The following is a 24,949-nucleotide window of genomic DNA, read 5'->3' on the forward strand; positions in this document are numbered from 1 at the left end:
CTGGGATCGAGTCGTCGTCTACTTTTCTTTTTTGTGCAATGCGACACTGTACCCGCGGCACGCCAACGCGGCATGGAGTGCTCGGCCCAAAGTATCGGCCGATGAAGGTTCTGGTCGAAGATCGCAACCCAAGTAGACGTGCGCATCGCGACACCCCAGGAGGCCTCGCGCAGATCCCCCAATGGGAATGGCCGCCGACGGGCAGTCCCCTGCAGCACTTTTCAGCCAAGACATGGAGCTCCAGCTGCGCTCCAGGTCCCTCCCACTCTCTCTCCCTAGGTTCACGTGCCCGCCTCGGCCCGGGGAAACCCTCTAATCGATAAGCGAGCTGGCTGACATCGATTCGTACGTCACTCGTTCAACCGTTTCCGCTTCTTGCTCGCCTTTCAACACTTTTGGCTCGGCACAGGCACACGACACCACTCCTCGACGTTGATGCTTGCGACCCTGCGCCTGTCCAGCCGCCTCCTGACCTCACAGACCCCTCGCTCGACCTGCCTCCGCTCTCACCAGCTGCGCCCTTTTTTCCCTCCCTCGCCCGTTTCGCCCATCGCTCGACCAACCGTACCAACCATGGCGACCCTCAGCGCCGCGTCCAAGAAGCACAAGGTGACGATCGTGGGCTCAGGCAACTGGTAACCCTCCGGCGACGGCAATTGAGCGTGGCAACTTCTGACGTGGGCAAATTTTCACAGGGGCACCACCATGGCCAAGATTGTGGCCGAGAATGTCAAGTCGCACCCCTCGCTGTTTGAGGAGACGGTCCAGATGTGGGTGTACGAGGAAGAAGTGACGATTGACCCCAAGAGCCGTCACTACGATTCCAACAGCTCCTTGTGCCAGGGTCCGCAGAAGCTGTCGCAGTTGGTCAACAAGCTGCACGAGAACATCAAGTACCTGCCCAACATTGCGCTGCCGCACAACGTCGTCGGAAACCCGAGTCTGGAGGATGCCGTCCAGGACAGCTCGCTGCTCGTCTTTGTCATTCCGCACCAGTTCATCGGCCGCATCTGTGACCGGCTCAAGGGCAAGATTATGCCCTATGCGCGCGGCATCTCGTGCATCAAGGGCGTCGACGTCTCGGACAAGGGCATTCGTCTCTTTTGCGAGGCCATTGGCCACCAGCTCGGCATCTACTGCGGCGCGCTCTCGGGTGCCAACATTGCGACTGAAATCGCCCAGGGCAAGTACTCGGAGACGACCATCGCCTACGACCCGCCGCCCATTGACTCTCGCGGACCTTCGCCCACCGAGTCGCCCAGGGAGTCTCAGGTCGACCTGATTAGCCCGTCCAAGGAGCCCGGCCGCCGCAGCGCGAAGCTCTCTGCCCTGCCGATCGACTACCCGCCGCTCAGCCACGAAAACGTCAAGAAGCTCTTCCACCGCCCCTACTTTCACGTGCGCATGGTCTCGGACGTGGCAGGCGTGTCGCTGGGCGGTGCTCTCAAGAACGTCGTCGCGCTGGCAGCAGGTTTCATGGACGGCCTGGGCTGGGGCGACAATGCCAAGGCGGCCGTGATGCGGGTTGGTCTCCTCGAAATGGTCAAGTTTGGCAGATGCTTCTTTGGCGGCACGGCCAAGCCCGAGACGTTTACCGAGGAGAGCTGCGGCATGGCCGATGTCGTGACGAGTTGCATGGGTGGTCGCAACTTTCGCTGCGCAAAAATGGCCATTGAGCGCGGTCAGAGCGTGTACGAGGTGGAGCAGGCCGAGCTGAATGGCCAAAAGCTGCAGGGCACCAGCACGGCGTACGAAGTGCACTCGTTCCTCGAGAATGAAGGCATGGCCGACGAGTTCCCGCTCTTTACGGCGGTTTACGGTACGTTCCTGGATTTCCTTGCTCTTGATGACGCCACTGACCTTTAAGACATTCTCGAGGGCAAGGCGAAGCCCGAACAGATTCCCGACCTCATTGAGCCCCGCGACTAGACGATTTGAATCCGACGCTTTCCGAATTGACGGCCGAGTTGTATACCTACCTGTTTCGCCAGGATCGCGGACGAGCAGACGACAAAAATTCAAAATGTACCGAGTTCCATGTGGACAGGGAACAAAGAAAGGGACAAGGAGATGAGAGCAACATGAGCAGAGGTACAACGATATTTCGATGTTTCGGGTGGGGAGATATGAATATCCAGGGCATTTGATGGGGATTTCTTTCGTCTTGCCACATCAGCGCAGCATACCTACCGATACATGCATCCCATTTGCTTCGCGTACGCGCGACATGGAGACGGCTGACAGTGTTTTCTTTCTTTCCTTGTGGTCGTGTATAGATTCGGCAGTTGAGAAGACAAGACACGCTTCCAACCATTTATTCCACTTCGTCGAATGACATTTCTTGATATAATGGGACAGTGACCAAGCAGAAGACAAGCGCTGCCCGGATTGAGCGGTGGCTGCTGAGCTGAGCGGATTCCGTTGCCGAGCGGCCGGACGGGTGGGAGTACGGAAGGAAGGCGAGGAAGCTTGCGAGTGATGGATCAACAGCTTGGAGACGAAATAAGACAGAGCGATGCGAAGAGACGGTGAGTGTGAGTGAGATGACACCGAGTAAATACATGGGCAGATAATCCAGTAGTAGTGAGAGAATCAGCTGAGATGCCGTGGGCCAGGATGCACGTCCGCGCCGCGGGTTCCACGGGTTCCGCGTCGTCGGTTTCGTTTCGCTGGCCTCTGCTCCAAATTCCAAACAACCCAGCGCGGCCAGCGGGCGGTTTGCATCGAAAAAGGTTTGACAAAGCTTCTCTGCAGCGGCCGCTTGTATCCGCCGACGATTTTACATCTTGCGTCTCACTCGTCACCCGTCGTCGCTACTGTCGCCTACCCGCTTTTGAATGCCAACCTCCTCTTCTTCTGCTCAGTCTTCCAATCATCTCGTTTTCATTTCATACAGCTTCAAGCATCAAGGATGAAGAGATAAGAGGAGGAAAAGACCAGCTCCAGCCCTGCCGACACAGCACACACGCGCTCCTCGCATGACGTCTCTTTGCAGAGCCGACCAGCCGACCGACGTCTCTACATCGCACTTCATCTCTCGACAAACCAAGACGACAACAGCTATCAGCTGCATGTCTGAGACGAGCGACGCGTCAATGACTTCGGAACCGCTGGACGACGCGCCAGTCGACTTTTCTCGATAGCGGAACCGGGCCGTCCATGGCAGCACGCAGCAGCTTAACTCCGGTCGGTCGGTCGGCCGGCAAGTCGGCTCGATAACTACTTGACAGGGTCAGGGAATGTGTTCTGTGAGGGCTGCTGCTACTGGGATGCGGTGGGGCGTTGAGGTGGGTAACAAGGTAGGTAAGGTTCTACCCCGCTCCCGCCGCGGCTGTCCCAGTCTTTTCTTTGTGGGTCGCAGTGCTGAGGTTGGGTATCAACTCTACCTCATCGGATCCAAAGCCAATGTACCATGGTTTGCGTCTGGTAGATGTGAGCGGTGGTTGACGGGCCCATGGTTATCTCGACCACTGGATGCCGTTTGGCGAGCCCAGTTTTGATATCTGTCCTGCAGACTTCGGAACTCCAGCTGTGAGTTGGGCATTGCAGTTGGTCTGACCCATTCAGCCGCCTTCCATTCCCCGAGTCACTTTTCCATCATGTCTGGTCCTCGTGACCAACGCTCGCTTCCTTCTCGTCAAAGGCGCACGGAGACTGCAAAAGAAGGGACAAACAGGCAAACTGTTCACGTTACCCCGCGCCACCCCCAGACGACGCCTCAGCACCCTATTCATCCGCCTCTGCGGAGAAGAAACGCCAACGATGACTCGCGCCGCCAACCTAAGCACAGCTCAAGCATCAAAGCCGACAGGCTTGCTTTGTTCGCGCCCGCCCCGCCCAGCGCTCGGCGTGGGAGCCTCCTCAAAAGAGGCCAAGCAAAATGTCAGACGCCGCGTGAGAGGAGGTGGTGATGAAGGGCTCCAAGATGGTCACCTCGAAGCGTGGCGTTTCGGCCGCTAGTCACAACGGTGCGCGCGATAAGGCGGGCTTGACTTGGCCGCTGTTCCGGACCTTGGTTGTGCATCATTTGTCAAAGAGGTGTGGATCAGCGGTGCCTGGCGCGGTAGGTTGATTTGTGATGCTGCTAAAAAGATGACGGTGATGATGCTGCTACTGCTGCGGGGAACACCCGCCAGGTGCATGATGGATATCTACACCCCACGACTGGCGAGTTGAATCGGCTGCTTTGTTCTTTGGACCTGTGGTTATTTTTTCTTTGCTCGTCTCCCCCATTACTTTACCTCACCCTCCCCCTTCCTTCGTCTCATTCCCGTCTCCTAGCTCCAGGTCTCCTCCTTGCTGACTGTGTCGCGACCGCTCCCACGTCCTTGACGTCAGCCACCCGCTCGTCCGCGCCGCGCCAGGCCAGAACCTCGCTCGCACGTGCAGGAATCTTGCCTCTCCTCTTGGACGTCTTTGCTCCAAAGTTAAGCTCTTGTTGCTGTTGGGCTTGACCATTGAGGCTCTGCGCTGCCGTACACGACATGTCGGTGCCACGCGAAGGGTCCAAGGTGTCGCAAGACTATGCGCCGCCTTCGGATGATGAAAAGGCCGCCGTCAGGCCTGGCACTACGCTCGAGTCTGCCAGTCAGGATGAGACTTCTGCGCTCGATGATCCGGATGCGGGATTGAGTGCAGAGGAACGCGCTGCCATTGTGAGTGACTTGTAGAGCGCATCCGTGTCGCTAGCTGACTTTGTCGTGCAGGACCGCAAGCTGCTGTGGAAGTTGGACGTGAAATTGATTCCCTGGGTAAGATGGCAATTGCAATCAGGGCGAGAGCATCACTGACGAGATTCTCAGCTATGCTTCCTCTACCTCATTTCGTTCCTTGACCGGACCAACATTGGTACGCGACATGATGTCCATCTTTTCCAAGTCTAACACCTTTTACAGGCAACGCCAAAATCGACGGCCTGGTAGACGACCTCAACATGACAGCCGGCCAGTACAACGCGTCGCTGTCCATCTTCTTCGTGTCGTACGCGCTCTTCGAGCCACTGACCAACATCCTGCTCAAACGGCTGCGCCCGTCCGTCTTCATCCCCATCATCATGATCCTCTGGGGCATCTGCATGACGACCATGGGCCTGGTGCACGATTTTCAGGGGCTCATGGCCTCGCGCTTCTTCCTGGGCTTGTGCGAGGCCGGCCTGTTTCCTGGCGTCAACTACTACCTCTCGTGCTGGTACAAGCGCGCCGAGTTTGGCATTCGCGCCGCCATCTTCTTTAGTGCGGCTGCCCTGGCTGGTAGCTTTGGCGGTCTGCTTGCTGCTGCGATTGCGCAGATGAGGGGCATCGGTGGGAAGCCGGGGTAAGTCTATTCACTGTTGCGATTTTCCATGGCTGACCATTGACTGCAGATGGGCGTGGATCTTTATTCTTGAAGGGTAAGCACGCATGTCTCTCCGCAAAAGCCCCCGCTCACATTTCCAGTCTCGCAACCATCTTCGTCGGCATCGCCAGCTACTGGCTCGTCCACGACTTCCCAGACGAAGCCAAATTCCTGTCGCCCATCGACCGGGCGCGGGTGATCCAGCGGCTCAAAGACGACAAGCAGTCGTCGGCCGAGCACGAAGCGTTCCAGATGCGCTACTTCTGGGCGTCGGTGCGCGACTGGAAGACGTGGCTCTTCGCCGTCATCTACATGGGGGCCGACGGCGCACTGTACGCCTTCTCACTCTTCCTGCCGACCATCATCAACGAGCTGGGCTACACGAGCACCAAGGCGAACCTGCTGAGCGTGCCGCCGTACGCGGCCGCGGCCATCCTCACCGTCGCCGTGGGCTGGCTGGCCGACCGCACGCGCCAGCGCGGCTTCTGCAACATGGGCGTCTCACTGATCGGCATCGCGGGCTTCTGCATGCTGCTCGGGTCGGAGAAGCCGGGCGTCAAGTACGCCGGCACGTTCCTGGGCGCCCTCGGCATCTACCCGACCATCCCCAACACCATCTCGTGGGCCAGCAATAACGTCGAGGGCGTCTACAAGCGCGGCGTCACGCTCGGCTTCGTCATTGGCTGGGGCAACCTCAACGGCGTCGTTAGCAGCAACATCTACCAGCAGCACGATAAGCCGCGCTACCTCACGGGGCATGGCGTCGTGTTGGCGTATCTGGTGCTGTGGTTGCTCGGCGGCAGTATCGTGACGCATCTTGCGCTGCGGTGGGAGAATGAGAAGAGGAGAAGTGGCAAGAGGGATCACTGGGTGCAGGGGAAGACGGAGAAGGAGGTTGAGATGTTGGGCGATACCAGGTATGTCTTTTTTTCTTTCCCTCCAAACTCGCCCTTTTCCGACGTGACTGACGCATCGCAGACCCGATTTCATGTACACGCTGTAAATCGTCTCGTCGTCGAGGCTCCATGGCATTTTCGTCTCGTAGACACCATCGCCGCGGTCAAACGCTGTCAATAACCATCTTTCTCGCTTCTTGCTTCGCGTCCAATTGTCCTCGCATGTGCTGCTGCATCTGACTTGCCAGGTACCTCGCGCTCTCGTGACTGCGCTCCGATGCCGCTCGGTTGCGGTGGTACAAAGCAGTCCCTTTCCCTGCCTCGACTTTGCCGGACAAGCGAGTCGCCAAAGCCATCGCGCACCGGTTGTGGTCTGGTGTCGGGCTGTGGAACCCATCATGATGACCGTATTTGCACTTGCGCCGTCTCTGGCCGCGTGGAGGATGTGTCGTAAGTACGCCAAATCGGCCGCTGAGCTCATTGGCAAGCCACCACACCCACCATATCCTCACATCGACGCGTCCGTTCCGCATCTAGACACAACGACCTTCAGCATTACCAGGCGGCGGCGACAGCAGAAGAACGGAGTACGGACTCGCAAAGAGAAGCTGAACCAGAACAGAAACAGAAACAAGTGTTGTTCTTCTGTGGTGTCCCGGCGCTGCCCACGCCGCTCCTGCGCCGACAGCGAGCAGAAGTGGGCGCCTTGCCCGGCTTATATACACACCCACCCACCTGACCAACACGCAGCACATGCACCGCCCATCGCCTCATCCATGTGACAGCTCGCGCTCTTCGACCCAACCATTCCGCTGCAGCCGTGGTTTAAAACGCGCCCTCCCTCCCTTGCTCTTCCGTCGACGGGTCTCCACTGCAAGCGTCACGGAGTATTTGACCATGAACTTCTCGTCCCACTCGCTGCAAACGAGAGACAGGATATTTTCACTTTTGTTTGGTCGCGGCGTCTTTTCTACCGTCAGAAGACGGGAGCGCGGAGAGGGTTGAGTGGAGCGATGGCGGCGTGACGTGGTGGTGAATTGCTTCGTCTGGCTGTGGTGGTGGAGTGTATGTATTGGATATTGCAGTGATGTGCAGCGTTTGCAGATGTCGAAGAAATGCTGTAGAGGAAGGACAGGTGCAGACGTGCTGAGAGATGAGTTGCAAGCAAAAAGAGACGAAGGACAGTGAGGATGCACCGCCGTTACCGTGATTCCTCACAGAGTTTGGTAGGCTCTGCACCTGGCTCTGCGCTGACAGTTGAGGGAAGCGGGAGGGCTGGAGAGCTTTATATACTCGTCGAACTCGCGGCACATGCGCTGGCCAACTCTTTGATCCCCATGACCGCCCCCGCTGCCTATGATCCGGGCGGCGGTGGGCTTGGTATAAAACCCCCCCTTCTCTCGTTGCTTCGAGGTCAACGCGAAGTGAGCTGCTTGCATGGCTGCGATGACAAAACCCTTGACTGGTGTCGAAATGCCAGGTTAATAAAAACTGCTTTGTGCCTGGCTTGCAGAGCTTGGTTAGTTGGACGACTGACAGATCCCCAGGATCGTGAGCAGTAGAGCGACGGGTGATAAGCAACTCCAGCACACTGCAATGGTGGAGCGTACACAGCAAGCATAAAGACAGACACCTGCATCACCAGCCGTCAAGGACAAGGCAGAAGAAGGACGCGAGCCAGCCAGTCATCCAGCCAAACAAAGCGAAGAGGAGAACACGAGTAAAGGAGTTGTCGAGGTAAGAGCAACAGCGACAACAGTGCTGTCTCGCTCCGACAGCTTGTCCTTCTCCGCAGAGCAGAAAGGCACATCTGCGCCGACAACGATCGACAAGGGGAAACCAGGAGGCGTTTTATACCGCCAGCGAGGCGGCGCACGTACCGCGCGCGCTAAGCCCCTTCGCTCACCGCCGGCGTGACTGGGCGTGAGTGCTAGAGGTATAAATCGCCCGTGTGCCGCCGCTGCTGTTTCCTGCTGCATCACTCACTCTTCCTCACGGCTGCGTGGAGGGCAGGGAAAACAAAGCAGCCAAGTTTGCACTTGGACGAGCGAAGATTGCATGTGCTGACTGATTGACTGGGGGAGCTGTGGCGTCGCCCTATCAGTCTGTGAGTTTCTATGAATTTGTGTCAAGGGACGCGAGATTGCTGATGAAGGGGTCCATCAAAATGGAGTAGTGTTGAAGGTCTCCGCCTCTAGATGATGGCGGCGTGGAAAAGAGGAGAAGAGATACCACACAGCACGACCAACGTAGCAAAGAGTGAGCGAAAGCATTGGAGCCAGCAGAGTGAGCCATGGCTGGCTTGTTGATTCCGCTAGTGGTACGCTGAGCGCTTGCAGAAGGAGAGAGATGCTGGAAGAAAGGCGGCGCTTATATACTTGTGGAAGCGTGCAGAGATGTCAACCGCAGTCATGTGCAGGCGATGAATGCTCCTTGCGCAGTGACGCACAGACTACGAATGCTCCTCCCGCAGTCACGCACAGGTAAAGAATGCTCCTCACACGGAGTAACATATAGAGCCCCCCTATCGCCTATAAAACAAGCAGCACATTGCGTCAAAGTCCTCCCCACCAACGTTCCTACCGCCCCCATTCTTCGCAGCGCAGATTAAAAATGTGCACTGCAAACCCTGGCACAGATACAACTCATTTGGATGTGGAGGCGCTGTTTTTCTCTTTGTCTCTTTTGATCCAGGAGGGAGTCTGCTTTCTGCGCATCACTGGCGGGAAATGGTGATCGAGGCCGAGATGAGGTGGTGAGGAGGGTATGTCTGAGTTGTCGTGGTGCGTGGGAACGTTGTTGAGAGATGCTGAGGGTGATGTGGAAAGGGGGAGGGGAAAGTGTTGTGGGAAGCTGGGGATGTGGAGGCGGCGCGGGAAAGGAGAGGAGAGAAAAGTGGGAGCGCTCCAAGTGAATACCGCCGCAAAAGACGCCAGGAGTGTAAATCAATCTCATGACCAGCAAATTTTGCGCGAACAATGGCGCTGGCAGCTTGAAGGCTGAGGTGGGAGACGCAGGCAGTTTATACCCGCCGAAGGACAACAAACCTGAGGCTACCATGGCACATGCAACGACCCCATCCATTGACAGAGCCACCGCATCGGCCAGCGCACATGCGCCGTGGTCCGCACTCACATGTACAGGACTAGCAGAGGCGAGTGCGTATAAAAGTCGCCCATCTCTCCGCCAGATTCAGCGTTCATCGACAACTCAGCAGCGCTGGAAGAGCCCACTGGATTTTGACTACACTGCTCTGTCGTCAAGATGTACATGAATCAGATTTTAGTCCGTCGTGCGGCAGAAGTAGGAGTCCGGACTGCAGCGGCAGGAGGACTGTCGATGGTCAGGGGTGCTGGGGAGCGACGAGACGGGCAGATGATGACTTACGGCGCCATCGAACTGTGTCAGCCATCAGAATTAAGCCTCGACGCAGTTACTGACACCCAAATACCTCTTCGAAATAGAGAGACGGCCAAAAGAGAGCCACGAGCAAAGTGAGGTGTTGGCATCAGAGTAGCGGGTTTCTGCGTCGGACTTCCAGCGCTCAAACGCAAGAACATCCTCAACGCTCTTCTCTTCCTCTGCCTGTCGCCAAACGCAGCGGAGGTTGGAAGCTTTTATACACCTGTCCTTGACCCAAAACCAGAAGCCGTCAGGGGCTCGTGCAACTCGCATCCACATGTCAAACAACCCAGGCAAGTGACAAGACACATGCCCGCGACACCGGCCACACCACTCCAGCAGACCCGCGCGGTCGGAGCGCTGGACGAGTATATAACGACGTCGTCGCGGATCGGAGTGTCGACTGACAAACCGACTCGGCGTGGGCTGCAAGGAAAGACTTGAACCTACTTCCTACTTGCAAACTGTGTCTGTTCTGCGGTGGGTGGTCGACACGACATCCCACTCGTTTCATAGACTTGCTTTGCTTTGCCCGGCCGCTCCTCAGAGTACGGTGCTCGTCAAGACCGCGAGACAGCAAGCACCATCACGTCTTGCCGCCGCACCGCATCCACATCTCAACACCTGCACAGCGCGTAGAACAACAGTACTACCTCGCAGCAACGATCAGCAGTCAATGACGTCGGCATGACCGAGTCCACCGATTGGGATAGGTACCACTTACCACACAGCCACACCCGCAGGCGTACGTCAAACGCGCGGACAGAACGACAGCGCAGCTGGGGAAAAAAGCAAGTATGTGGACAGACAGGTACACAAGACCCCGTGGCGTCAGCGGCGTCAGTGACGTCTCTCCCATCTCTCTCCCTCACTCACCCACCACACACGCGCGTGACGCAACAAAGCCGCCCAGCGCAGCGTAGCCCAGCGTAGCCTAACCCAAACCATCGACCACCGCCCACCACCACGCCATCCCCAAACCATCCGCAAGCCACGCCACTACACCCGAAACAGCTAGCACCCACCACCTCGCTGACGCGGTCCGCGTACGTCACGTCAGGTAGGCAACGCGGCTGCGCTGCGCGTATTCTTTCTGCCGCTGGCGGGCTGGCCTGGCTGGCTGGCGTTCGGGCTTGCCTTTGGCGCGCCGCCCGCCGCTCCTTAGCGCTGCCGCCGTCAGAAGTGTCCGTCCGTCCGTACGTCGGCGGCCGTCGGCCGAGGACCCTTCTTTGTGTCTGTGTCTGTGTCTGTGTAGCGACGCGAGAGGGAGACAAGACGACCCGGCCGAAGGTGATGGATGATGGATGATGGACGATGGATGGGACTCGACGCCACACGCAGACTGACAGGAATGCCGCGGTGTGTAGGGTAGATGAAAGAAGAGACTTTGGAGAAGGGAGAAAGTTGGCTGACTGGCTGAGGAGAAAAAGCAAGAAGACGAAGAAAGAGAGAGAGAAAGACAGCAAGACGGATGGACGGATGGGCCATGGCACAGCACCCATCAATTGCCGCGCGCATGTTTCGCGCGTGTTTAGCCTTCCCGTGCGATTATCTAGACACAGATGGACAAACAGACAGACAGGCAGGCAGGCATGAGCGCAGAGAGTTGACGCAGGGGCATGCCGCACGCACGCTCGCGCTGCAGCAGCGGGACCTTGTGGGTGGTAGCTCCTCACGCACAGCCTAGCCTGAGCGCATAGTCAGAAAACGCGAAGGAAAAAGTAGACTTGGGGAATGGATGGAATTGGTCGCAGCTGTCTATTTGACAAGCAACAAGCAATGAAGAGGACACAAGGAAAAGTGATGGTAGTGATGTAATGATTCGCCAGGCAAAACGAGACCGACGCCAGAAGAAGCAAAAAGCCCCGCCCTCGAGTCTTTTCTGGTATCATTGAGTGCAGTGATGCAAAGGGAATCCAATGCAGGAAAGCAACGCAAAGAAGCAAATGTCCAACCAGGCCGCTGGCAGCGAGGCCGCCTGTCCATTTTTGTATAAACCTGAGAAAAGAACGCCATGAGAAGCTCACGCACTGTCGATGGCAGTGCAGGTGTAGAGCCCAATGCAATGCTGGTCAGTCAGGCCGGATGACTGGGGGGATATAGAAAAGAAAAGCGCCCTTCCCGTTGAGCAGACCAATGCGCCATTTTCCTTCGACCAATGCAAAGCGGTAAACGTCAAAACCAGTGAGGAAAGGTGAAGAAAGCAAACCTGTCAACGCCATCTGAAACCACAACCAAGATGCAAGTGTTGGTGGCCATCGCGCCCCCACGTGGATTCGCGAGGCGTTGATTGAGTAGCGGTGGCGTGGTGTGGTTGTTGTGGTGTGACGGGCCGAGTCCAGAGCGGGCTGTCTGCAGGCAAGGGTGGTGGCGCCGCTTACTTGCGCCATTGATGAGCCTCCGAATGCATCCGTGAAAAATGGAAGCTGCCGAACCATCTTGAGAAACGCCGAAGGAAATCCAGGACAAGCGAAAGAGAATGCAAAAGTTGGTCGTTGACGGCTGACGGCGTGTGTTGGGTGCCGGCGGGTACTTGGTGACGGCGCGTAACTGGTGTCGGCGCGCAATCGTGCCAGCGCGTCATTGACCAACGCTATCAGTTGCAGCGCTCTGCACCGACGATGAAACTAGAGGTCTGTTGAGATGATGAGCAGCGTCTCTAGGCAGTCTGGCTCTGGGTCTTGAGAGGGCTACTGGCAGCAGAGCGAGGCTCGTCGTCCGGAACAAAGCCTTGGGCGCGAGCGAGCCACAGGATGGAGCGCTCGTCAAAGCCGTCGATGAACTTTTCGTCCATCTCGCGGGCCTTGGGGTCGGCGTATGTATGATAGGTCTCCTTCGCCTCCTTCAACGGCTTTGCGAGGACCTTGTCGAGACAGGCGACGACACAGCCAGTACGGTGCTGCGACGCATTAGCCATGTCAAGGAACACAAACATGGGACACGTACCTTGCCCTTGTTGCAGTGGACCAACAACGGGTAGTTTGCCTTGTTGAGGACCACTCCCAAGGCTTGGACCATGAGGTCCTGGGTCATGCAGACCTTGCCCTTGTTGGCGGGCAGGTGGACGCGAAAGTGCTCAATCTTGTTGTCTGCCATGAAGCGCTCGAATGGCTCCGGAATGTCTTCTTTGACCAGGGTCCTGGAAATGATCAGCGCAAGTCTTGGCATGCATCGTCATGGCTTGACTTACAGGATGCTCTTCAACTTCAGAGACTTGAGGAAGCTGAAATTTTCTGGCTGAGGGTACGAGCTGCGGTACAGCTGGCCATCCAGGACAGTGCCATAGTTGGATGGCGGACACATGGACATGAGTCGCTCTGGGCATCTCGCCTCGTATGAAGAGCGTCGAGAAGACTCGGCCGTGGTGCTGACGGCGCTTGCAGCTGTGCATATATTAGAACGGGCCGCTTGAGGATGCGCACTAGAAAACTCACAGGAATCCTCGTCGCACGCCACCTGGGTCACGGCGACGGCGTGGGTGGTGTCGGCGCCAGGGTCTTTGACGTTTTCCTTGTCGACAAAATCACTTGGCCTCATCACGCCACGCGGACGCGACCGCCACGGATGCTCCAAGCCCTGGGCCATGGCGTCGGTGAGGAAGGAGTCGACGCGCGCGACTCGGTTGGAGGGCTCCTGGGGAGGGGAGGACATGAAGATTTGCAGAGCGTGGTTTGAATTGGGCGGTGCCTGCAAAGGAGGAGGAGGTAGGGAGAGAGGTTTCCTCGGAGGGTCGTGGGCCAATTTTAAGGGAGTAGAGTGATCTGGCGGCGCGCTGCCTTGAGCTGTCGGCGCAGATTGGGGTTCTGACTGTTGAGCGGCGAGGCAACGGTCACGGCAGAGCCGTTGACATGGCGGGGGAGCAGGTCATGGTTTCGAGGTCCATGGTTGGTGGTACTCGAGAGGGAGGGTGGATGACGATGGATGGTTGGTGTTGAGTTGTCGGCGGGCTAGCAGAGCGGAAGCGGAGACGAATGATGGAGACAGACAATGGGCGGGCCTTTTGTGGTGTGGGTGTGGGCGATCCAGGGTTCGAGTTCGAGATGGGTGGAGAGGAGGTGGAAAAAATGGGCGGCGGTACCAAGGCTTGAGGCTTGCCTTGCCGTGGAAGCGACGAGGCGGCGGCGCCTGCCTGGGGACGGGACCTGGAGTCTTTGGCGTTTGCCCGTGGTGGTCGCAACACGTCAATCAACCTGTTCCCAACTCCAGCAACCAAGCAAGCAAGCAAGCAGCGAGATGAGGCTGGGGCATCTAGGCCTGGACAGGCATCGTGTGTTTGATTGCTGTGGTCGCAGACGTGGCCGAGTTTTGGCCTCGCGCTCGGCGGCCAGGGCCTTGCAGTAGGCTGGAATAGGTGCCTACGAAACACCAGAGGCACGCAGCACGAAAACAAGTCGGTTCCCTGAATGGATTCCAACGCCTCGCCCGAGCAACGAGCTGCGCTGCGCTGCGCTGCACGTCACCGGCTCTAGTCAATGACATGACCTGCCTACATGACGAATTCAAGCTCAACTCACATGCCGCCTCGAGCCTCTTGCTGGTCCCGGCCTCCTCCGCACCGCACTAGTCCGCTCCGGGGGCGCCCGTCTGCACACCACGGCGAGCTAAACACGCTCCCCGCCACGCTCCACGCCCATTGAAATTGACCGACGCTGCTCCCATTTGTCCTTTCTGATCTGCTCTGTATCACCTGCAACTTCTCCGCCCTCCACTCTCTCCCCACATCACCCCACCGACTGACAGACACCATGGCCTTTTCTGCCGTCGACCCTCCTCGCTCCGCCTCGCGCACCCCCACCAGCCCTTCTCGCCGCTCCTTCCCAAACCTCCATCACCTGTCACTGGCCCCTCTGAGCGACAACTTTAGCAACCAAGCCCTCACTCCCCACGACTCTACCATGGATCCAGTCACCACCTCCTACATCCAGCCCAAAACCGCTCCCAGCACTCCCGGAATCCTCAGTCGGAGCCCTAGCCGCCATCGCTCCCACCTCAATGTGCGCTACGTCGACGCTACCTCGTACTTTCCAGACAACACCCGCCCCACCAACACGGCCATGACCAAGGCCAAGTCCGACGTCACGCTGGACACCAACCTGCCACAGTCAGGACGCCATCATTCCCGCAGCAAGAGCAGCACCTTTGCCCTGTCGACCCGCAAGCCGCCCACCCCCAAGCTCCACCAACACCGCGACGCCTCGGACGACGGCTGGCTGTACCGCGCCGGCCTCGCCATTGCCTCCGAGACTCGCGAGTCCAAGGGCCAGTCGTGGCTGTCGCGCCGCGAGAGCAGCACCTCGCTGGTGCGGCAGGCCGAAGCGTCCGACTCGGACGACGACAATGCCGCCATGGGCGCTCGCAGCGGCCTCCACAGCCGCACCCAGAGCGCCATGTTTGCCGACGATGAGTTCTCGCCTGTGACGCCTCGCTTTGGCAGCAGACAGCACAGCCGGCGCGGCAGCCGCGTCGCGGGCATGGGCATGACTCCCCTGGGCTCGCGCACCCCCATCGGCGCCCTCTCGCGCCGCAGCAGCGCCGACTACCTCGACGACGGCGACGACGCGGTGCCCATGGAGCCCGACTTCGTCGACGACGAGGGCTCGTCCATCGCCGAAGACGACGAAGAGGTGGCGCGATTGGCGCGCGAGCGCGGCTTCGGGCTCGGCGGCTGGATGGACAAGCTCATGGGGTGGACGCTGTTCAGCGTCGACGAGGACGGCGAGGAGACGACGGACGACGACGACGACGCATCATCCGACGACCTGACGGCCGGCGGCGACACGCAGCGCCGCCGCGAGATGGAGGTCCGGCGCCGCCGCGACGAGTGGGCGCGCATCGAGGCCGCCAGCCGCGCCGCGAAGGAGAAGAAGCTCGAGGAGCTGCCCGAGCCGCGCGACAGCGAGGGCGGCTGGCAGGACGCCGCGTGGCTGTTGAGCGTGGCGTCCAAGGTGCTGTTGTAGTCGTCGACGGGACTGTGTTAGCCGAATCACCCATTGACCAACCAGAATGCGAGAAGAAAAAGAAGACAAAGAAAAGAAAGACCAAGACTGCAAAAGCGATTTGATTTGACACTGAGCCGGGGAAGAGAAGGGAAGGGAAGGGGAGCAAGCATCTATCTGTACTGTACATATACCGTCATCTTAGCAGCATCATTATCATTATCATACTCACTCGCGCCCCTGAGTTCCACGGTTCTCTACTGTACTCTGTGCCAGTGTCGTGTCAGGGTCAGTGACATGTCCGCATCGCCATTCTGCTCACTACTCACTGTTCGCTTGCTTGCTTGCTTGCCGTCCGCTTCTGGCAACCGTAGGCTAACAGACAGCAGACACCAGCGAGCGACGAGGCGGGCGTGGGAGGATCAGAAACAGTTCGTCTATTTTGCTTTTGGGTACACGTTTGCCTTTTCTATACCCGTTGGTTGGGCTTCTCGTTGGCACAAGGTGGCCAGGCCAACAGATGCACGCGTCGGACGCGTTTACATGGACTTGTACATATGTCCCATCCCATCCCATCACGAAGCTTCGCTTGTGACGTTCGTACGACGCACCACTACCACTACCCCTGACCGCGCCGGCCTCACCCACACCAGCCTCCCGCGGCCTCACCCACCTCTCTCCCACCATCCCATCATCCCATCCTCTCGCCCTCTTGCATCTCTCCCTCATTCACAATCCCCCGCTTCCCCCATCTCCCCCACCGCCGTCCAAACACCACACCACGACGTCGCCCTGCCGCCGCCAGTCATCGTGCCAGTGGCTGTTGAACCCGCGCCAACACTGCTCGTACCGACTGCCGCTCAGCACGCGGCTGAGTTCGTCTTCCAGCTGCGCGAAGAAGACGAGGTGCGCGGGCCAGGGTCGTTTGGTTAGGTTGTTCTCCACCTCTGCTGCCGCAGCGTTCGCCTTCGCCTTCGCCTTGGCCTCGGCTTGCCCCTCGGCCGCGTCTCCGTCTCTTGCGACGGTCGACAAGGACTGCATGTTGAGCTCCAGCCAGCGCGCCGGCCCGTCCTCGAGGTAGAAGCGGTCGGCCTCGTCGCGGTAGGCGGCGCGCTCGGCGAGCGGCACGTCGAGCGGCGGCTCGCAGGTCAGGGCCCAGGCGGTGATGGACGGGTAGACGAGGTGGGAGCGCCAGGGGGTCGAGTGGCAGGGCATGAGGAAGGCGATGGACGACGCGTTGGCGGGAATGGAGGGCAGGCTGGGGTTGGCGGCTTGGTGGCGCGCGCGCAGGTGGTGCAGCACGTCGATGACGCCGCGCTGGTGGACTTGGGAGCTGTAGATGGCGAGGAGGAGGTTGAAGGAGAGGAGGAGGGTTAGGAGGGTGCGTTTGGAGAGGGAGAGGGGCGGGCGGAAGAAGGTGGAGAGGGGTGAGGCGGCGAGGACGTGCAGGATGGGGAGGAGTGGGTAGATGAAGCGGACTTCCTTGTGAGAGATGAAGGAGAGGGCGAGGACCATGGTGAGCGCGGTCAGGGAGAGCATGGAAAGCTTGCGGTCGCGTGGTTTGCTGCCGTCTCCACGCAGCGAGGCATACATGCCCCAGAGGGCAAAGGGAAGCGCCGTCGTCAGGAGCAGCGGCAGTCCCTCGGTCAGGTAGTAGTCGCCTCTGTTGGTGCCGTAAAAGACGGCCAGGGACCTGGCAATGTTGAAGTAGACGAATCGAAGCGGCGGCAACGTCCACCCGCCGTAATAGATGCGGTCGGCCAGGGCAGAAAGTGCCAAAACACCGCCTCTAGAGGTAACGTCAGTTTGTTGATCGCCGCCGAACGGCATGCCATGTCTCAGTCTGAGATTGCGCCGTGTTTCAAACGCAGAGGGTCTGGTGGCACACTTACCCGTAAAGCACGGCGCTTTGGACTAATGCATGGCGTTCACGCGCAGATGCCTGCCAGAGCGTAGGTAGGGAGATGCAAATCCATACGAGCAGGTTGGTCGGCCGCAAGACGCAGGCAGAGGCAGCGGCAACGAGTGAGAGGCCCAGGCTGCGTCGGTCAGCACGGCCAAAAGGGGCAACGCATGATGCTGGCTTACTGAGGTCTGTCGCCGAAAGTAGTGGGGCTCCCACGTTGTGCAACCCACCGCCATGGCCACCACACCAGGGCGGCCGACGTCAGCGTCGTCTCCAGGCAGTTTGACAGAGAGCGCGTGGAGCAGAACCACTGCCAGGGACTGCAGATGGTCAGGGCCAGCTGCGGGGGTCGTCGGTCAGGGTCGGTTTAGGGACTCGGCCTCGGGGCACTACTGTACTCACGCTCGCCCACGCTGCTCTGCTTCCTCGCCCGTAGGCCTGCTCGGCCAGCCGCCAAGAAAGGTAATCGGTCGAGGCGGCAAAGATGGCCTGCGTGATTTTGGGCGCGGCGACGAGAATGTCGGCCTTGGTCGACGGAGAAGAGCTGCAAGCATCCGCCAGCACCGACGACAGGGCCAGCACGCCGGCAAAGAGGGCAGGGTGCAGCGACGAGCGCAGCTGGCTCTTCCACTCCTGAGCATACGGATTAGCCATGTTTGATGCTGACTGCTGCTGGTTTCTGCAGGGTGATGTAGTAATACCCAGGTGATCCAGGCACCGCTGGCCTCGCCAAAGGCCATCTGCCACGCGGGCTCCAGGGCCTGGAAGTACTCGTCGGGCTGGAAAAAGGTTCGCGTCGTCAAGGCATTGAGGATGCGCAAGGCCAGCAGCAGCAAAAAGACGTGCGAGCCGTGGCCGGCGGGGCTTGGCTGGGGACGGTCGTGGTCGACATGGGTGGCGGCGGAGCGAGGCATAGGGCGATGTGTGGTGGACGGACGAGGTCGAGTGCTTGCACTGGTCGTGTCTGACCAACAGAAGGGCGGCCAGGATGGCACGGTCTCACGATCAAACGGAACCCCGTCCCCAACGCACTGCAGCGCCCAGGCACCACCTCATGGACGGGCTCGAATTGCAGCACCGCCGGCGAGCTATCGTCGAGTGCCTATTCGGGAATGGTCCGAGGCGTCGCCGTCAAGCTGGCCAGGCCCTCTCCCCAACCCCGCGCGCGGAGAGGACGAGGGTGAGGTGAGGGCGCGGGCGCAAGCTCGATGCGGGATGGCGCCGCAAAGTGACAGCTCGCAATGGGTGAAGAACAGGTCGTAGCACGGATCTTCTTCGTCTTCTCCATGATTCTGACCCCGCGCAGGCAAGTCGTGATCGCCACTTTTCCCTGTCGCGAGCCAATGACGCGAAAAAAATTGGCCAAAACCTGGGGAAAGGAGCGGCACGCAGAGTCAGCGGGCTTGGGACATGCCGGCTCGAGGGCGCTGTCGGCGGCTGATGGAAATTAATTTTTAGTCTGTCCCTAACCCTAATAACAACACCACCACGGCGTGGCGACCAAGAAAGTGCGAGAGGCATTTTCGGGGCCTGTCAATTGTTTGCCTCGACTGTGACAGGTAGCTTGGGGTGAGCTGGGTCTGGGCGCGTGGAGGAGGGCAAGCGGGCGAGTGGGCGAGTGGGCGACGTGGGCTGTAGCCGGATACATGAAGCCTCTGAGCCTCTGTTCCCGACGATAAATTTTCCCTCCCTGCAGCTCCGCTTGCGGCTCTCGGGTGCAGCATTTGTTTTTCTTATTTTCGCAGCATCTCCTTGGTGCCGGTGGATTGAGTTTGGTGTCGTCGTCGTCTCTGCTAGCGGGCCCTCCGTCTCCACTGGAGCTTGCCGAAAAGCACCGATCCGCGCCGGCCTCAAGTGTTCCTCTTCCATTCCACCCTCCGCCGCACCGCACCGCACCGCTCTCTTCGACCCATCGGATCCCGCTGACGTCGAGTCTATCTCCATCCACTCCCGACCTGACGTTGGGCTTGCCGCTGCTTTGGGCCCTGTCAACCGCTCCCGCAAAAAATTTACGCCCGCCTAGCCTGCCCACCAAACCCGCCCACCCCCAGACCACACCCAGATCAACTCCACCACACCACCGCGACGGCTCCACCACCTCGCCGCGCCGCCCACTCGCTCCACTCCTGCCGCCCACGACGACCCTCTGACCGCGTCGCCGCCCTCAAATATCCTCGACACCGTCTCGTCCTGCACGCTGCCGCCCGACGACAGCCTGCCTCTCGGTCGCTCCGGTGCAGGATGATACGGCCCCCCCAGGACTTGACCCAATACTGAACCACTCGCCCTCTTCCCTCGACTCTCAGATGCCGTCTGCGCGCCTCTGAGCCCCTTTGCGCCCACGAGAGTCGAGTTGAGCACAATCAGCGGGACGCGGCATGGCGGCACCGGAGGAAGGCCCGGCTGCCTCTGACGGTGGACGAGATAACACCGTCGCCAGCAACAACGCGCTGAAGCCATCACCAAGCCCACGCCCCGCCGCCCACCATGCCTCCGTCCGCGCACCTGCGCTCCCCGGAGCTCAGCTCGAGCACTCGCACTCCGGAATCGCCCCTGCAGACGACTCGCTGCCGTCGGACCAGACCATGTCGACCCATTACTCGTCCGACCTGCCGTATCATTCGCCGCGCCCGGTGAGATATCACACGTCCTACCTCCCAACAAACTCTCCGCCCGTGGAGCTCTCGCCCTCGCCTTTCAACACTCGGGTGCACGTCCGTGGCGCAGGCGACGGTGAGGCCAGCGGGGTACCAGATCCGCATGGGCCTCCGCAGGACATGCACGAGCGGCCGGGCCTGCGGCGAGAGCACGTCTCGACCGCGTCGACCGTCAGTAACGCCACGGTCAGGGCCGATCCGGCACTGCAGATGCTGAGGGCCTCCTACCCCCGCTACCCTAACCAGGCCTACTCTGCCTTGCAAAATCAGATTGACTATCCGAGATTTCCAAACCCCCCGCTCCAGGCCCATCAGCAACATCCTCCTGGGCCTCATGTGCTCCGAGCACGGAGCTCTCACCCTTCTCAGTACTCGTCCTTTTCCTCCTCCCACGTCCCCTCGCTGCATCCAGCTCAGCACCTGGCGTCCGAAATCCTCGGCCACGAGCAAGGTTCCCGAACCGCCGGAAACTCTCCCGCCGGAAGCCCTGGACTCTTTGACGTGAATCCGCCCCAAATCAGACCCGTTCTCGCGCCATCCGAAGAGACCGGCTACTACTCGAGTCCGTACCTCCACTTTACCCATCGTCAAGTCCCCAAAGAGACGCACGTGGCCGATGTCGACGTCGATCCCATTTCGGGCCGCAAAATCATCAACCAGTACGAAATCATCGACGAACTCGGTCGTGGCGTCCATGGCAAAGTCAAGCTGGGCCGCAGCTTGGAAACGGGTCAGTACGTCGCGATAAAGATTGTGGAACGTTATTCCAAGAGGCGCCGCTTGGGTAAGAATACAAGTCACGAGGACAAGATTCGACGCGAGATTGCCATTTTGAAAAAGGCTCGCCATCCAAACATTGTGGGATTGCTGGAGGTGATTGACGACCCGTCCCGCAAAAAGGTTTACATTGTTCTGGAGCACGTCGAAATGGGAGAAGTCCGATGGCGGACCGAGGGTGCCAAGGAAATCGTGCTCGTCGAATACCGACGATACGAACGTGAGGCAAGAGGCATATTCGACAACGAGTCTGCAGCCCTCGAAGATCAAAGAATCGTTTTGGAAGCGCAACGCCGGCGAGAAAGAGCCGAGCGTAGGCGGATGAAGAAACGGCACCGCAAGAGGCTCGAGGACTCGGACAGCCCCAAGCCCTGGAGTTTTGAATATGGCGGAGAGACTGAGGATGAAGAGACTGACAGCGAGCTTTCTCGGACTTCGACAGCTACAGACGACCGTTCAAGACACCGCAGCAGGCCTTCCACGCCAGTTGAATTCGACGCCGATCAGACCCCGCACGCGCCGCTCAACGAAAGCATGGAGCAACTTGCAGCATCGAAACATTCGACGACCTCGCTTCCAGCCATGGGCAACGAACAAATGGAAAAGGAGACTCGCTCATCATCCGTCACTGGCCTCGAAGGTACAATGTGGGGCCCGTACGATTCCCCGCCACCTCGAGGTAGAAACCCGAGCATCGCTGGGAGCTTGACCTCGACCAAACCGGACTTGCCCGACGACCTTCCCGTTCCAGAACACTTTCGCTACGTTCCGCTAATGACCCTCCACGACGCTCGCAAAGCGTTTCGCGATACTGTTTCCGGACTGGAGTATCTCCACTACCAAGGAGTCATCCATCGAGACATTAAGCCCGCAAATCTGCTGCAAGCAAGAGACGGGCACATTAAGATTTCGGATTTCGGAGTGTCGTACTTGGGCCGCCGTTCAGCGACGTCCTATGGCAACGGTGACGATCAATCAGAATCGGACGCGCAGGATGTCGACGAGGCGATTGAGCTGGCCAAGACGGTCGGCACGCCCGCCTTTTATGCGCCAGAGCTCTGCCAGACCGACGCTGACAACGACCCCTTGCCCGTGACCCTGCAGATTGACGTTTGGGCTCTTGGAGTCACGCTGTACTGCTTGGTGTTTGGCCGCGTTCCATTTCATGACTTGAACACGTTTGTTGTCATGAGACTCATTGCAGAAGAAGAAGTTTACATTCCCCGCTTTCGGCTGAGGGCCGTTGACGATCGAACAACCTCCCGCCCCAACTCTCACAGCCGGTTGTGGAGCAGCATGGCGAGAGATAGGCGAGCCCACCACGAACTCGTCTACGAAGAGGTCGACGAGGAGCTTTATGATCTTTTGCGAAGGCTCCTTGTCAAAGATCCGCGACGACGCATCACTTTGCCCGAGGTGAAGCATCATCCTTGGGTGCTGCGCGATCTTGAGCACCCGCTCGTGTGGCTTGAGCAATCCGACCCTGCACGCGTCCCCGACTACAAGAAGATTGAAGTTTCCAGAGAGGATGTCGACGACGCCGTCGTTCAACTCAATCTGTTGGAGCGTGTCAAGTCAGGCATGCGGAAGCTCGGCGGGGCGCTCGGTATTGGACCCAAGACGCCGGCGCCTGGGAGAAAGCGGGGGAAGAGCGGCACTGGTGAAGGGCTATCAGCAACGTCGTCGAGCAGCACCATCAGCCAGGATCTTCGGAGAGCCAGCATCAGGCCGGACGAAATTAGCGCTCTATTGAAAGCCTCCAGGGAAGGTGAACACCCACTATCCAAAAGTGTCACCGCCAGCCCTGAGCTCAGAGAACGCCCACAGTTTTTCATAGGTCCGTATTCAAGGCCAGCAACCCCCGAAGGCGCCGAATATGACGACCCGGACGCGTCTCCGAGAGCCAACAACAGCGATAAGCACCACAAGTTGAGTTTTGCCTCGCGAGCCGAGTCGAGCATGAACACGGGTGGCTCCATTCGGACAATTAAGCAGTCAGACTTTGAATATGTCTCGCAACGTCGAGGCGTATCGCCAACCATGCCACAGGGCGTTCCGAGCACGCCACTCACGCTGGACCCCCCGGGTGCATCCAACCTGAGTGGATTGTTTGGCGGAGCTGGCCGCCGCATTCTGCGTTCTGTGAGGAGCAAAGAAAGACGCGCGGATACCACCAGGCCTCGCAGCCGCAATCCCTCGGTCGATCGTTTGGCGACTGGAGATGACGATGCCCACGGTGAACCGAGCATCGCGTTGAGCGAAGCTTGTGCAGCAGGTCAAGTCGATCAGCCTCCTCTGCTCAAGGAGAGTCCCGTCACAGGTAGCGCTGCTGCAAGCCCAGGGTCGCCTGCTTCGCGGTCCAATACCGAGTCGGACATTCACCAGAGTCGCGAGGGGACTCCGTCGCGTCAGTCTTCCATTTCGTCGGCGTCGTCACATCGCCCGCCTACCAAGGGTCGTGGCGGCGAAGACATCTTGTACAACTCGCCCGCCTTTCAAGATTATCTGACGGACAATTTCAACCGAGCCAAGGAAGAGAATCGTCGCCGTCACGTGCTGCAAGACTTTCAAAGTCACTCCAGACCCACCTCGTCATCGGGTAGCCGACCGCTCAGCAGCTACACCCAGGATCCATGTCCACTCAGTCCAGACGACATTGCCTTTTATGAACAACGACGTCAAAGAGAAATCGACGACGCCCCAGAACACTCGGACGCCACGCTCAAAGGGTTTCCCCAATCGCTCACCACGAGCTCTTCTGAAGACCAGTTTTCGGGCATGTCACAGTCCACATCCAACCCATCAATCCCGTCGGTTGTATCGGCCAACTCCTCCGTCATGCAGGACGATTCCCTTGGTCCCGAGCAAAAGAGCCACGCGCTCCACTCGGCCATTGAGATTTCGCCCAACTCGACGTTTTCGGGCGGCGCCGAACACGAACAGCCTGGGTACGAGGGTGACCACGCAATTGAAAGCGACGAAGATTCGAGCGAAGATTCAGGAGACGATTTCATAGAAATATCGTCTCGCAAAAGACCATTGCCAAAAAGGCCGTCCAGGAGCGAAAGCATATCGTACGCGGAGCTGTCTCGGAACAAGGGAAGGCCAGAGTTTGACAGTGGACGAAAATCATCACGCAGCGGAAGCAACGGCACGGTGAAAAAAGTCCGCAGCCATAGCGACTCGGATGGTGAGGTCATGAGGCCGCACCAGAGCGCATAAAAAACAAACACGCCCAAACCACCACCACGTCTTTCTTTCCCGGGGTCGTCGAGTTTCGCACAAGACCCTAGAGCAACAACTTGGTCCAGTCTTTTTCCAATGTGGGTTCAGCGATGGCGCACTCGGCGTCGGCGAGCAAAGTTTGGTTCCGGGAATTTCCAAAAGCGGCGGACAAGAAGGGCGGGCTACAGGACGCGCCACGGACTTGCAATATTTCGTCTTTTACTGGCACTAGAGCAGGTTGCTGGGAACACGGCTTGCTCGGCCGCGATTGCAAGTTGGGACCTGTCTTTTCTTTCTTTTCTGTACATTTTCCTTGTCTCGGTTAAAAGGGAACCGTGCTTTGACGACGTCTTGTTTTATTTTGACGACGATACGGTCTGGCGCCTGGGATATAGACTCGACTCCTCTCAGCTTGTATTGATCGCTTTGGAGGGCGGCAGCAGCGGGTTCGTGTTGAAGCGCAGCCGACTGGCCGGGAGAATTTGTTTTGGGCTGTACCATGAGCAGAGTGTTGAATGCAATTGTTGAGAGAGACTGGCGACGTATATCTGCGACTGGAGCTCGTATGTGGTGTTGAGTGGCGAGATGATGGGCGGTCAGGCCTGCACGCGGGCTCGGCCGCAGCGAGGGAGTCCCTGTCATGGGAATCGAAAGCCGGAGGAGGGAACAGAGGAGACAGGGTCAGATTTGCCGGGCTTGCCTGGTTTTGTAGCAAGCAGTCGAGGTTTGCGTCTCACGTAGAGCGGCGATTCGTTGGTGTGGGGGGTGGTTTGCGGGGAGGCGGTGCCATTGGCGGAGAAATTGTCGAGCGAAGGC

At 58.9% G+C, this 24,949-nt stretch overlaps 7 protein-coding genes across 7 annotated transcripts; 4 read left to right on the plus strand and 3 right to left on the minus strand.

Annotated features, from left to right (window-relative positions):
- The first annotated feature begins 382 nt into the window (after window positions 1-382).
- J3D65DRAFT_636281 (glycerol-3-phosphate dehydrogenase-like protein) lies at window positions 383-2,330 on the plus strand. Its single transcript, XM_066801388.1, has 3 exons — window positions 383-635; window positions 696-1,819; window positions 1,868-2,330. Exons 1-3 carry the CDS (start codon window positions 436-438, stop codon window positions 1,927-1,929), a joined length of 1,386 nt encoding a protein of 461 aa, XP_066651935.1. The 5' UTR covers window positions 383-435; the 3' UTR covers window positions 1,930-2,330.
- A 1,868-nt stretch (window positions 2,331-4,198) lies between these two features.
- J3D65DRAFT_99165 (putative MFS transporter) lies at window positions 4,199-6,483 on the plus strand. Its single transcript, XM_066804315.1, has 7 exons — window positions 4,199-4,655; window positions 4,707-4,751; window positions 4,803-4,848; window positions 4,896-5,313; window positions 5,363-5,389; window positions 5,436-6,251; window positions 6,313-6,483. Exons 1-7 carry the CDS (start codon window positions 4,485-4,487, stop codon window positions 6,335-6,337), a joined length of 1,548 nt encoding a protein of 515 aa, XP_066651936.1. The 5' UTR covers window positions 4,199-4,484; the 3' UTR covers window positions 6,338-6,483.
- A 4,260-nt stretch (window positions 6,484-10,743) lies between these two features.
- On the minus strand, window positions 10,744-11,251 carry J3D65DRAFT_636294 (uncharacterized protein). Its single transcript, XM_066801389.1, has one exon. The coding sequence runs from the start codon at window positions 11,148-11,150 to the stop codon at window positions 10,809-10,811; it is 342 nt and encodes a 113-aa protein (XP_066651937.1). The 5' UTR covers window positions 11,151-11,251; the 3' UTR covers window positions 10,744-10,808.
- A 929-nt stretch (window positions 11,252-12,180) lies between these two features.
- On the minus strand, window positions 12,181-13,581 carry J3D65DRAFT_99191 (tyrosine phosphatase family-domain-containing protein). Its single transcript, XM_066804316.1, has 4 exons — window positions 13,067-13,581; window positions 12,823-13,015; window positions 12,579-12,771; window positions 12,181-12,531 (listed from the first exon to the last, which is right to left on the minus strand). Exons 1-4 carry the CDS (start codon window positions 13,281-13,283, stop codon window positions 12,292-12,294), a joined length of 843 nt encoding a protein of 280 aa, XP_066651938.1. The 5' UTR covers window positions 13,284-13,581; the 3' UTR covers window positions 12,181-12,291.
- A 632-nt stretch (window positions 13,582-14,213) lies between these two features.
- J3D65DRAFT_636297 (uncharacterized protein) lies at window positions 14,214-15,790 on the plus strand. Its single transcript, XM_066801390.1, has one exon. It carries the CDS (start codon window positions 14,378-14,380, stop codon window positions 15,587-15,589), a length of 1,212 nt encoding a protein of 403 aa, XP_066651939.1. The 5' UTR covers window positions 14,214-14,377; the 3' UTR covers window positions 15,590-15,790.
- A 208-nt stretch (window positions 15,791-15,998) lies between these two features.
- J3D65DRAFT_680071 (Alg9-like mannosyltransferase family-domain-containing protein) lies at window positions 15,999-18,450 on the minus strand. Its single transcript, XM_066803704.1, has 5 exons — window positions 18,176-18,450; window positions 17,877-18,107; window positions 17,657-17,814; window positions 17,461-17,607; window positions 15,999-17,357 (listed from the first exon to the last, which is right to left on the minus strand). The coding sequence occupies exons 1-5, from the start codon at window positions 18,386-18,388 to the stop codon at window positions 16,298-16,300; spliced, it is 1,809 nt and encodes a 602-aa protein (XP_066651940.1). The 5' UTR covers window positions 18,389-18,450; the 3' UTR covers window positions 15,999-16,297.
- A 1,609-nt stretch (window positions 18,451-20,059) lies between these two features.
- On the plus strand, window positions 20,060-24,130 carry J3D65DRAFT_559442 (uncharacterized protein; the record flags this gene model as incomplete). The annotated part of the gene is made up of 3 exons (XM_066797407.1): window positions 20,060-21,394; window positions 21,449-22,800; window positions 22,867-24,130. The coding sequence occupies 3 exons, from the start codon at window positions 20,060-20,062 to the stop codon at window positions 24,128-24,130; spliced, it is 3,951 nt and encodes a 1,316-aa protein (XP_066651941.1).
- Between the last annotated feature and the right edge of the window lie 819 nt (window positions 24,131-24,949).

This window comes from Phyllosticta citribraziliensis (assembly GCF_038025025.1).
Source record: "Phyllosticta citribraziliensis strain CPC 17464 chromosome Unknown J3D65scaffold_11, whole genome shotgun sequence".
Classification (NCBI taxonomy): Eukaryota; Fungi; Ascomycota; class Dothideomycetes; order Botryosphaeriales; family Phyllostictaceae; genus Phyllosticta; species Phyllosticta citribraziliensis.

What these genes read in the sequence shown, in the direction of transcription:
- J3D65DRAFT_636281 (XM_066801388.1), top strand. Translation starts at nt 436, where the DNA reads ATGCTTGCGACCCTGCGCCTGTCCAGCCGCCTCCTGACCTCACAGACC. An exon ending in ATCGTGGGCTCAGGCAACTG is followed by an intron (nt 636 to 695) that starts GTAACCCTCCGG and finishes AAATTTTCACAG; the next exon opens with GGGCACCACCATGGCCAAGA. An exon ending in GCTCTTTACGGCGGTTTACG is followed by an intron (nt 1,820 to 1,867) that starts GTACGTTCCTGG and finishes CTGACCTTTAAG; the next exon opens with ACATTCTCGAGGGCAAGGCG.
- J3D65DRAFT_99165 (XM_066804315.1), top strand. Translation starts at nt 4,485, where the DNA reads ATGTCGGTGCCACGCGAAGGGTCCAAGGTGTCGCAAGACTATGCGCCG. An exon ending in CAGAGGAACGCGCTGCCATT is followed by an intron (nt 4,656 to 4,706) that starts GTGAGTGACTTG and finishes TTTGTCGTGCAG; the next exon opens with GACCGCAAGCTGCTGTGGAA. An exon ending in GAGATGTTGGGCGATACCAG is followed by an intron (nt 6,252 to 6,312) that starts GTATGTCTTTTT and finishes GACGCATCGCAG; the next exon opens with ACCCGATTTCATGTACACGC.
- J3D65DRAFT_636294 (XM_066801389.1), bottom strand. Translation starts at nt 11,150, where the DNA reads ATGCGCGCGGCAATTGATGGGTGCTGTGCCATGGCCCATCCGTCCATC.
- J3D65DRAFT_99191 (XM_066804316.1), bottom strand. Translation starts at nt 13,283, where the DNA reads ATGTCCTCCCCTCCCCAGGAGCCCTCCAACCGAGTCGCGCGCGTCGAC. An exon ending in GGCGTGCGACGAGGATTCCT is followed by an intron (nt 13,016 to 13,066) that starts GTGAGTTTTCTA and finishes ATATATGCACAG; the next exon opens with CTGCAAGCGCCGTCAGCACC. An exon ending in TCCACTGCAACAAGGGCAAG is followed by an intron (nt 12,532 to 12,578) that starts GTACGTGTCCCA and finishes AATGCGTCGCAG; the next exon opens with CACCGTACTGGCTGTGTCGT.
- J3D65DRAFT_636297 (XM_066801390.1), top strand. Translation starts at nt 14,378, where the DNA reads ATGGCCTTTTCTGCCGTCGACCCTCCTCGCTCCGCCTCGCGCACCCCC.
- J3D65DRAFT_680071 (XM_066803704.1), bottom strand. Translation starts at nt 18,388, where the DNA reads ATGCCTCGCTCCGCCGCCACCCATGTCGACCACGACCGTCCCCAGCCA. An exon ending in GCAGAGCAGCGTGGGCGAGC is followed by an intron (nt 17,815 to 17,876) that starts GTGAGTACAGTA and finishes CGACCCCCGCAG; the next exon opens with CTGGCCCTGACCATCTGCAG. An exon ending in CAAAGCGCCGTGCTTTACGG is followed by an intron (nt 17,358 to 17,460) that starts GTAAGTGTGCCA and finishes CGTTACCTCTAG; the next exon opens with AGGCGGTGTTTTGGCACTTT.